This window comes from Lagenorhynchus albirostris, chromosome 2 (genome assembly GCF_949774975.1).
Source record: "Lagenorhynchus albirostris chromosome 2, mLagAlb1.1, whole genome shotgun sequence".
Lineage (NCBI taxonomy): Eukaryota > Metazoa > Chordata > Mammalia > Artiodactyla > Delphinidae > Lagenorhynchus > Lagenorhynchus albirostris.
In genome coordinates, this window is record NC_083096.1 from 112,323,993 (window position 1) to 112,335,890 (window position 11,898).

The window sequence follows — 11,898 nt, forward strand, 5'->3', positions numbered from 1 at the left end:
TCCTTTTTTTTAAAAAAAAAAAGTTATTTATTTATTTATTTTGGGTTGCATTGGGTCTTCATTGCTGCACGTGGGCTTTCTCTAGTTGCATTGAGCCGCGGCTACTTTTTGTTGTGGTGCACAGGCTTCGCTTGCTGCAGAGCATGGGCTCTAGGTACACAGGCTCAGTAGTTGTGGCTTAGTTGCTCCGTGGCACATGGGATCTTCCCAGACCAGGGAATTAGACCCATGTCCCCTGCGTTGGCAGGAGGATTCTCAACCACTGAGCCACCAGGGAAGTCCCAAGAACAAGGTTTTCTTGGAATACTGTTTCTTTTAATAAACTTATTTATTTTATGTACTTATTTTCGGCTGCATCAGGTCTTCGTTGCTGCCTGCGGGCTTTCTCTAGTTGCAGCGAGCAGGGTCTAGTCTTTGTTGCGGTGCGCGGGCTTCTCATTGCGGTGGCTTCTCTTGTTGCGGAGCACGGGCTCTGGGCACGTGGGCTTTAGTAGTTGTGGTGTGTGGACTCAGTAGTTGTGGCTCGTGGGCTCTAGAGCACAGGCTCAGTAGTTGTGGTGCATGAGCTTAGTTGCTCCGCGGCATGTGGGATCTTCCCAGACCAGGGCTCAAATTCGTGTCCCCTGCATTGGCAGACGGATTCTTAACCACTGTGCCACCAGGGAAGTCCCTGGAATGCCGTTTCTGATAACATATTATGTGAGTTTCTTTGCCTTTAAGTGATCTGTATTTGCTTTTGAGATCTCTTGTAAGTTTGGTTAACAAATAAGTATTGTCTCACAGTGACCAATGACCTTATTTGATCAAGTGTTGAAACTTTTTGAGAAACTTCCCAAATTTTAATCAAAGTTCTTTTGACTTTCAGCTAACTTTGGGATGTTTTGGAGGGCCCCTGAGGCATCTCAGAGAGAAATATTTAACCAGTATTATTTGGTATGTTAAATTACATAGAGAGCATTATCACACGAGTGATTAACCTACTTAAGATATACTGTATAGATGAATGATATTAACACAGACATTCTAAAAATTATATAGTTTCTGGAATTTGGATATGTCCTGGTCTAATGCTATAGTTCTAGCTGTCATCTTAAAATGTTGTCTGTCACTTCTTTATGGATTACACTGTAATAAGATGTTTAACCATGCCTTTTAAGTCTTGTCATTTATAGACAGTTATCCTTGTACTCTGATGCTGTTACAAAAGTGCTTCCTCTTCAAGAAGATTGGGTCGGGCTTCCCTGGTGGCGCAGTGGTTGAGAGTCCACCTGCCAATGCAGGGGACACAGGTTTGCGCCCCGGTCCGGGAAGATCCCACATGCTGCGGAGCGGCTGGGCCCATGAGCCATGGCCGCTGAGCTTGCATGTCCAGAGCCTGTGCTCCGCAACGGGAGAGGCCACAACAGTGAGAGGCCCGCGTACCGCAAAAAAAAAAGAAAAAAAAAAAAAAAGAAGAAGATTGGGTCATTTGTAGAGACGTGGATGAATCTAGAGACTGTCATACAGAGTGAAGTAAGTCAGAAAGAGAAAAACAAATACTGTGTATTAACGCATATATGTGGAACCTAGAAAAACGGTACAGAGGAACTGGTTTGCAGGGCAGAAATTGAAACACAGATGTAGAGAACAAACGTATGGACACCAAAGGGGGAAAGCGGCAGAGGGTGCGGGGGTGTGATGAATTGGGAGATTGGGATTGACATATATACACTGATGTGTATAAAATGGATGACTAATAAGAACCTGCTGTATGAAAAAATAAAATACAATTCAAAAACAAAAGAAAATTCACAGGAAGGCTACAGAAGTAGTTACAATAGTCCCACATAAGATGACTATGCAAGGATTCCAGTCCACACCAACTCAAAACAAGAAGCTGTCCTGCCCCCTGGGGTCTCTAGATCAGGCATCCAGAGATTTTTACTCCCTGACAGGCAGGGTTGACACCTCTACTCAGCCCTGAAGCAGTTACAGAAAGACCATCACCCCTCTGCTTCCCATAAGATTATGGGAGTGAAATCTCTGAGCGGGGAATGAGACAGGAAGGGGGCAGGGCACAACGTTTAAAAAGAATGACATAGCTGGAGGATACAACATAAACTCATTAGAACCAAATAGCTCCAAGATGGTGGATGAGTTGACTTCCACTGTAACACATCAGGAAGCTAAATGACACACCCACAGGCGCCATGACAGTTCCTAGGCTGACCATAAAGGTCAAAAAGTGGGCCAGGGCTTCCCTGGTGGTGCAGTGGTTGAGAGTCCGCCTGCCGATGCAGGGGACACGGGTTCGTGCCCCAGTCCGGGAAGATCCCACATGCCGCGGAGTGGCTGGGCCCGTGCGCCATGGCCACTGAGCCTGTGCATCCGGAGCCTGTGCTCCACAATGGGAGAGGCCACAACAGTGAGAGGCCCGCGTACCGCAAAAAAAAAAAAAAAAAAGTGGGCCATGGCTCAATTCCTGGAAATCCTCACCCCTCCCCCAAAACAGCTAGAATACTCCTCCCACTCATTAGCCTACGAAATTACCCACCCCTATAAAAACTGACAACCCCCATACCCTGGTGCCTTTCACCTTCTGAGATGGCCCACACTGTCTATGGAGTGTGCTTCTTTCTCTTAAAAAAAAAAAAAAAATTCCAAAGCTTTGCTTTATGTTAAGATAGTGATTTAAATCTGACAGAACTTAAAATTCCTGTGATCTAGTACTGATTACGTCTCTATGAAATCCTATCAGACTCCACTAATTGTTCTAATGGTATCAAAATTAAAAGTTATATTCTGGGACACACAATCTTTCAAATCAAATTATTTCCACATATTACTTCCTATATAAATTTTTTACAACAATTAAAACAAAATGTGATTTGTCATTTTAACCATCTCAAACGCTATTTTAAATACATTAGTACTTTAAGGAAACATTAAATATTTCTATTTCTGTATCTATCCAAAGGCTCTTTCTGACATTGTACTACTATTAGTCTCAATTATGAACCTAACAAAGCACAACTCAACTTCTTTATTAGATAAGAATTAATGGTAATAATTTATATTAAATACAGCATACTGGCATTCATTAACTAGTATGCCAACTGGGAGACTGCAACTTTCAATTTTTCTGGATGCATTAAAAACTTAATATTCTAACTCAGAACAAATTTTTCATTAAGTGAACTCAAGATAGAGCAATCAAGACCTGCTTTACTATTATCCTAAATTAAACTGCCCCCCTATAGTATTCCTTCTAAAGGAACAGCAAACAAGCCGTGTTTTGAGCTACAATTCCCTTTGTTATTACTGACTGTATCAATACTAAAGACCAAATCCTGGCTGGCCAGAGACAAAGTGGCCTGGCATGTATAGATGAGCCCTTAGGAATTAAAATTGGGAGAAGAACTCAAGATTCAAGTATGTAGTTAGTAGATACTGAAGCAAAATGAATGTATAAAGGGAAGTCATGAAGTAGTATCATATCCATGAAGCAAGCCCATGTCATGAGAAAGCTGTAATTATTTGTAAACCACAACAGAAAAAGAGATAAAGACTAGAGAGAATGACTGATTGAACCAGTAGTGAGATGCCGGCTGAGGAGATACATAGGTAATTCATGTTTATAGCTAAGCACTAAAGAGAAGAGTCATTTTTTTTTTTTTCTGTTGAGGTCCCTAACCTTGCATCTACTCCTATTGGGGTCCGACGATGGGGAAGCGGGCTGCGGATGGGCCGCCCGTTGGACAAACTTGGGTCACTCAGGGATGCGTCTCTAAGGGGACAGGGTGCCAGTGACTCAAGCCCGTATTTCTAGCTCTTACGCCTCGGTAAGGCTCTCCCCTTCCCTTCCCTCAACCTCTGCCGCCAACTCCGTCAGGAAAACAGGAACCGCCTCGTCGTCCCGCCACCAGGCCTTTTACAAAGTCCCTCAATATCTGACTTCTCTCACCGGTCCCCTCGGGTCTTGGAGGATAACGACAAGCTCTTTCCTTACCTCTCCCAAATCATCCTCTCCAGAGAGGGAGAGCGGAGAGGATGGGTGTCTGGTCGCGTTAGCATCCCGCAGCTGCCGCGCCCACCATCCGCTCCGCCCCTTCTCGCTCCCAGCTCTCCCCTCACCCCCCTGAGGCTCGGGCTCCCGTCCGAGTGAGGAGCCGAAACAGAAGGCGGAGAAGGGCGCGCATGCGTGCCGCGGGTGGAGCCACGGGGCAAAGAACCGGAAACTTAGAGACAAAGTTCCGAGCCCCGCCCCCCGCTCAGCAGACCCGCCGCCCCGCCGTCCCGCCGTCTGGCCCTGCGGACCCATCACCGATCCACCGACGGATTGCCGATCTGCCCAGCTATCGCGTGCGCCATGTCTGGTTCCTCCAGCGTCGCCGCTATGAAGAAAGTGGTTCAACAACTCCGGCTGGAGGCCGGGCTCAACCGCGTGAAGGTGAGCGGGGGCGGGCGGCTGAGGGGGAGGGGAGGGCGGGGGGAATCCGGCAGGCGAGCTGGCGCGGCGGGCGAGGCTCGCGTCCGGCTCTCGCCACCCCTAGGGAGGACGCGCTCTCGGCGGCGGCGATCTCGGCGGCCAGCTTTAGAAAAGTAGCGGCGCGGGTCGGCGCTGTGGTTTGGGGGGCAGGTTAGTGTGCCCTTCCGCCCCAAGACTTTCCAAGGCGAGCTGGCCCTGGCTTGAACAGCGGCTTTCCGCATTCCGGCCCTCCTCTCCGTCTCCCTCCCTCCGTAGTGACTCCGCGGCCGTGCTCGCCAACAGCTGTTCCTCCGCGCGCAGTCCGCACCCTTCCCGGCCCTCTCGACCAGCTCCTCTGTTTTTTGTCACCCGACGGGGTTTTATCCGACTTTTGATTTAGAAGTATTTTTTCTTTGCATTTCAGAACTTTCCCAAATCCACTCCCTTTAGTAGTAGAGTCTTACTTCCACCTCCTCTCATTCACCGAACACACACTTGAAAACGAATTCTTGCGTAACTTTAAAGAAGCCTGTTTTGGAAACGTTCGCAATGTCTAAGGTTACCACTGGTGCCCTGTACAGCCTCGTACAAAGCGTGCATTTCGTATCTGTTTGGCACCGTTTGCTGTGTTGTGACTTTGGGTATATCTACTGGTCCGCGCGTACCCGAAAAAGTAATTAGGGTGGACCAGTTTTATTTATTTTGGCATCTGTTTAGCATTGATCTTGTCCTGGGGTATTTACTTTGGGGAAAAAGCCTTTTGTGTCTGGTGATATGACAACCTGATGTTCAAGTGCTATTTCGAGTTTCCTGATTTTTTAAATCCTGCGTGGATTGGCTTCTTTCTGGTGCGGGTCAGTTTACGTGTGAAACAGTTGTAATTAAAAAAGAAACAGAAGAGTATAAAGCATGCACTCTGTTGAAAGAAAAAGCCAGTTTCCAAGATGATCTGATTCTGTACTCATTAGGCTAGTTTTTACTTCCCCCTGAAATGTTTTGTGGAGTAAGATGGTCTCCTATTTACCCATTTCCTTAAGTAGAAATGTCAGGGACCTAGTTTACTCAGTTGTGGTCATCTCGGGAGGGAAGGGAAATTCCCATCAGTCTTGGGGTGGGATTCTCCTCTCTTCCTGTCCTTTAAGTGTTGTAAACTCCATTGCTGTCTCGAATCCATTTCTCTAATCTCCAGATACTTAACTCATTCCAGTGATTTATGGTTAGTCTTGGCTGGATTTAACTTTGAAATCACTATCTTATTTCAGGCGTGTCTTTATCATAGATTGGAGTGGCCCGGGAAAGAAAAAAATGGGGGGAGGGGAAAAATGCTGGTTGAAAGCAGAAAGTGTTAAGTAGGGGTATTTAGCCCTAATCTCCAAAGAAAATGAGTTGAAGTCCTCAGGCTCACGCTTTACCATGAAAACTCTAGCCCCTCCAATAACTCCCCAGCATGATGCCTTCCTCCTATTCTTAGGAGGGTTTTCGTCGGAATCATTAAAGGCACCACAAGTGATTTGGTTTTATTTAGAAATCTGTTTGTCTGATGCCAGGGCTGTGTGTAGCAAGGAGAGGAGGCATTACACCATGGGACTTTAAATGAGCTTTTCATTAGACATGTTGCAAAATGTGGTTAGTTCAATTTCATTTTTGCTTCTGTTTTACCCATGACTCTATGCTAGATGCTTTTGTAGTGATATTTTACTTTCGAATTACCACAGCTTTACTTTTTAAACCTTTATGTTTGAGTAGTTGATAGAAACTATCACAAATGCTTGACAGACTCTCCCACTGTTGGGTTACCATACACTTAACCCAGGGCACTTTTGAAAGAGGGCACTGATTATTATGCCAGGATTATAGGGTTTCAGCCTCCTGGATGGTGATTATTACAGTGCCATAGGGGCTAGAAGCTTGTTAGAGTTTTAAGCCTTTGTGTCCATTTTCCCACTGATTGGAATTGTCACTGATCATTTTCTCACTGATGGTCACTTGGCTGATCTCTTGTCACTGAGATCTCAATTTAAATGTCACCTCCTCACAGACACTTTCTCTTAGGTCCTGATCTAAAAAAACACTTGTTTTTCTGCAGAGCACCTTGCCTCTTTTCATCTGAACTGTTAGCTCCATAACAGCAGGGATCTGGCTGTTCTTACATATTCTCAGTCCCTAAAATTATATTTGGCACATAGAGGTGATGAGAAGTTTGTGAAAGGGAGTTAAGCTGGCGCCTACCTACACTTTAGGCAGATAATTAACACATTCTTTACTGCTGGTTAATGTGAATGAATGAAACCATGTTATACAACAGTGAAAAATTATACCACCATTCCCCCACTGTAGCTACACCTTTTAGGGGAGCAGGGTACCCATTTGTTATAGTACTTGGTACCAGGAATTTATAAACTGTTTACTCACACAGTTGCTAAATAAATTCATGGAACTCATTACCCTGGATTGGTATATAAGCCAAACATATAAATTAGATTCCAAGAAGAGTTTAGATTCATCTCATGATGATGGATCCTTTTATCAGGTTAATGTCTGGGGTACAGCTGTCATGTGCAGAAGTTCTTTGTAGAGAGCATTTGTGATGCCCTAAGCTCCCTTTCAAAGGCTAAATATTACCCAGCCAGACTGGACACCTGTTCTCACCCTCCTTAAGGGAAGTTAAAACAATAAAATAAATGATTATCTTCTCCATCTTCTTAAACCTCAATTCAAGAGTTAGGATATTGTATGTATTTGAGGCATCCTTTAGTCATTCATGTTATATATCTGAACTATTCAGTTTATTGTTTTGGTGTCCTGTATCACACCTTACCAGAATATATACAAATAGTAGATGTTTAAGTGATACATGATATAAAGTTATTTTAACTATGAAGCCACAGAAGTTCCTAAGTCCTGTTTAAATGGCTTTGCATACATATATGAAAATTATTAAATCACATTTAAGGCATACACAGTTTCATAAAGGCAGGCTGCTTGGTAAAGTTGTTAAAATAAACTGAAGTTTGCTAATCAGCCTTTCAGTCACATGACCCTGAGCAGAAACTGTCACTGTCCAGTTTTGTAGCATTAAACAGCTGATGGTACATATACCAAAACAATAAACTGAATGGTTCAGATTTTGAACATGATCTTCACTCAGAGTAGCATTTTCCCATTTCCCATACTGCTTTCAAGACAGAGTGATAGTTTACTAGCATTTTAACACTTTTTAACCTATAATATCCTGTGTACTGCTTTTAATAAAAGACAAGATGTTGAGTACCCTCAAGGTTACACTAGAACAACCTATTTATTAATAAACTAGCAGGATGTGCTGTGCTTTACAAATAAACAGAATTGTACTGTTCGTACTTATTTACATGCAGTGTTTTAAGTATAAAAGCTCAGTATATGACTGTTGAGCTTCAATTAGTATATTTCTTTTTTGAGTTAAGAGAAGTGTTTATTGGCAGGTATTTTTGGAGATTTGAGAAAAACTTCATTAAAACATTGTCAACACCTTCCACCCACTTCCCCCACCCTTTGTTATATACAGGTTTCGCAGGCAGCTGCAGATTTGAAACAATTCTGTCTGCAGAATGCTCAACATGACCCCCTGCTGACTGGAGTATCTTCAAGTACAAATCCCTTCAGACCTCAGAAAGTCTGTTCCTTTTTGTAGTAAAATGAATCTTTGCAAGGTAAGTTTCCTTAAATTAAAACAACAAAGCCCCACACAGTAGGGATAACTAGTCAGGTCTCTTTCTTTGCAGCACTTATAAGTTGAGCAAAATCATCCCATACACTTTTGTTTGGCACTTAGAGTTTCCAGTCTTTGTTTTGTGAGGATTGATGAAATTTGCTGATTTAGTAGTCATAAAGACTAATTGTTTCTATTTTACCATAAAGGATTAAGTAGAGGATTTAATAACCATAAAGAGGATATAGGAGTTACTAGAAAATTTCACTGCTGTGACAAGTCATGTTACCTTTTATAGCATTGGCCTAATGGTGTATTCTGGTGCCCCCAAATACTAGTTTAGTTTGATTTTTGTGTATCTAGCAAATATTTAGACATTGGACTACCCTGGCTGGTCCAGTGGTTAAGACTCCGTGCTTCCAATGCACGGGTTTGATCCCTGGTCTGGAAACTAAGATCCCACATGCTGTGCGGCCAAAAAAAAAAAAGGATAAATCAGTAAATAACAGCACATTATTTAAAAAAAAAAATTAGACATTAAAAAAAAATCTGCAGTGTTCATGGTGGTGGCTTTTGAAGTACTATCAACTGATTTGGATTAATGATTATCTAATAGAACAGCATAGCAAATAATTGGGAGTTGTGAATGCAAGAGAAACTGAAGAGATAGCCGAATAAGCTGACATGGTGTTGGCATTTGGACTGGGGAACAACAGGTTTTAATTTTATTGTTGTTAGGTAAAGATAAAATGAGAGAAATGAAGTATATATGTTCATGGTGGCAGACAGTGGATTGGTTTTCAGAGGATTAAGAAACTAAATTTTGGGCTGGTTTAAAGCATACTTTTATATGTTAACGTGTAACTTACAGAACAAATGTCAGTGTATGCAAAAACATATATCAATCCAAAAGAGATGTGACAAGAAAACATGATGTGGATAATTGAAAATGTAATCCAAGGGTACTACCTTCATAAATCCATAGGACTTTTGTCAGAGCATTTACTCATATTGACCTACGAGAAGCAAACTTAAATAGTGCTTCAAAAAAAAAAGACTGTATGGCACACACCATCTACAGACATTCTGACTCCTCCAAGTGCAGGAAGCTGCTTCCTAAAATACCATGTTACACAGTTGTGCCCTCCCTAATTAAACTTTGTAGACTTGGGAGTGTCCAGGAAGTTTGTATAAGTACATGTTTCCAGTAAATACAATGATTGGTTGAATTGGTTAAGATTTTCGAAACACAGGGAAAAAAAAAAAACCCCGCCTTTGAGTTTAAGGGAAGTAATTCTTTTTAAGTCTAGCACCTTCATATTTAACAGGTTAAAAGTCGTTTGCTCCTGGCAGTATTAATTCTTCATGGCAGTTTTGGGAAATTTCATATTTTTACGGTTCCTCTTGTATTCTCTTCACAAAGTGTTTATTTTCATTTAAAATACTGTTAAGCCTGGCTTCTTAATTGGCTGTTAATAGTTTCATTTCATAGGAGTCTGCAGATAAGTGTTTAATGAGTTGCTCAAGGTTAAAATATGGTTGGGATAAGAATCTAGATTTCAAAGTAAAATAATGGCTGTTAATTTTGGCAGTATAATAAGCCCTTAGCTTTGTGGATATTATGATTTGAAACACTTTTGGCTAGGAAAAGAATATTTGGATGTAAAAGCATTTCTTCTCAAACTTGAAAGTAGGTCTGGGATGTTATGCTGATGTTGGTTGTCCTAGGCACACTGAGTGGCATGGATGCAAAGAGTCTGTATTTAAGTCTTATATTTAAGTCTATATATTTATATAACTTTTTTAAAAGCATAGATAATTTAGCAACAGATAGTACAAGGTATTAAAATAGAAGTTATCATGATCCACATACCTAGAAATAACCACTGTTAACAGATACTTCCTTTTAAGAGAAAAAAACAATCATTGAAAAATAGTGATCATAGTATGCACAGTTTTTTTCTACACTTGAATTTTCTTATTTCATTTAATAGTCTTTGTAAGTTCCCTGGTGGTCTAGAGGTTAGGATTTGGTGCTCTCATTTAATAGTCCTTGTAAATGTGGTTGTACTATAAGTTAAATTATACTTCATCGAATATTGAGGTTTCCAAATCTGAGGATACACTGAGGTGAAGATCTTGGTACCCATTGTATACTTTACCCATTTCTTTAAGATAAATTCCCAGAAGTAACAATAAGGAATGACATTTAAAATGTAATAACCTTGAAAACTGCCAAATTAAACTTTGCTATTCCACCTGGAGCTTAAGAGTACTTTTTTGCTGAGCCCTTGCCAAACAGATCTCAGATTCTTTGCTACTTTCTTCTGCCTATCTCATTTTTGTAATTTGCATTGATTAACTGAGGCTACACATTGTTTTTTTCAACACTGATTTTGTTTATGCTTCTTGAACATTTTTGTAATGAAGTAACAGAAATTTTTAACTAAGTATAAAAAACCAGGTGTCTACTCTCCTGAATTAAATGGTTTACCTTTTTTTTTTTTTTGGTTGCTTTGTGTGGCTTGTGGGATCTCAGTTCCCAGATCAGGGATTGAACCCTGGCCCTTGGCAGTGAAAGCCCCAAGTCCTAACCACTGGACTGCCAGGGTTCCCAACTTTCAAGAAATAAAAGATACTTTTCCTACCTTTCCATATAGATGACTAAACCTGAAGTTGTTACGCCCCTGTTTTTACTTTTTATATATATTTATTGTTTTATAGTTTTAAAACATAGGTATTATTTTTAAGGAACAGCTATTACTGCATTACTTTTGAGATTTGTGTTAATCCATAGATTGTTTTGTCGTTTTAATTGCTGTATAGTATTCTGTCATGTGTATGAACCTTAGTTTATTTATCCATTGGCTTATTGGGTTGCATTTAGGCTACTTCCAGTCCTCTGCTGTTAAACCATTACTATAGTCAATATCCATGTACACATTTCTCTTTGTATATAGGTTTATGTGGGTAAATAGAAGGGATTGCATCTTGCTCTCCTCGATACTATTGCTCATTTCCTAGAGGTGTTCAGATATTTCTCAACTTCAGAGATTTTTATATTAACCTCTTTAAAAATTCGGATCCAGAGTGTATTTTGGCAATGATATTGGCAAGTCAAACTTTAAGTCTGTTTATTTCTAAACCCTAAGTTACATATACTTGAGAGTGGTTATAAATCATAAGTTATATATATATACTTGAGAGTGGTTAAGAGAAAGTTACATTTTACACCACAGGCATTTTCTATCCTGTTTCTCATTTTTTTCCCTAGAAACCTGTGATGTCTGTTTGCTTTTTTTTTTCTTTTTTAAACAGGCTTAGTTTAATTGAAAGCATTTTATAACCTGACATTCAGATGAATACCTTAAATGTAATGTAAGATGTACTGCTATTCAGAAAAAAAGCTATTGTTCTTATGATACTTTACCCTAATTCACTGGGTTTTTTTGTTTTTTCATTTCAGGTTTTTAAAACACTTTTCATAAACCGGTGAATATTCAAAGGAAAGCTAAATCTGAAGCCTGTACAAAAGCCTGTCTCTATAATATGTGCCATACTATACAAACTTCTACTTTTGTCAGTCTACCTCTCTGAATATTCATGAATTTCTGTTTCACAAGGGTAATTATTTTATATACACTGGTGGCAGCATACAATAAAATACTTAGTATAAAAGTTTTTGGATTAATTACTGGTATTAAATATACTATGTATAATATTAATTTGTTTTGAACACCTAAGAACAAAATGACAATTTCCC

The 11,898-nt window shown here is 40.5% G+C and overlaps 2 protein-coding genes across 2 annotated transcripts in view; one reads left to right on the top strand and one right to left on the bottom strand.

The window, feature by feature from the left end:
• Positions 1-4,152, bottom strand: part of SPATA1 (spermatogenesis associated 1) — a 34,732-nt gene extending 30,580 nt beyond the window's left edge. Inside the window, exon 1 of the mRNA XM_060139654.1 lies at positions 3,989-4,152. The gene's annotated coding sequence lies outside the window, so the exon portion shown is untranslated. The remainder of the gene's footprint in view (positions 1-3,988) is intronic.
• A 63-nt stretch (positions 4,153-4,215) lies between these two features.
• Positions 4,216-11,813, top strand: GNG5 (G protein subunit gamma 5). The gene is made up of 3 exons (XM_060139659.1): positions 4,216-4,429; positions 7,992-8,136; positions 11,602-11,813. Exons 1-2 carry the CDS (start codon positions 4,349-4,351, stop codon positions 8,115-8,117), a joined length of 207 nt encoding a protein of 68 aa, XP_059995642.1. The 5' UTR covers positions 4,216-4,348; the 3' UTR covers positions 8,118-8,136; positions 11,602-11,813.
• Positions 11,814-11,898: the final 85 nt, after the last annotated feature.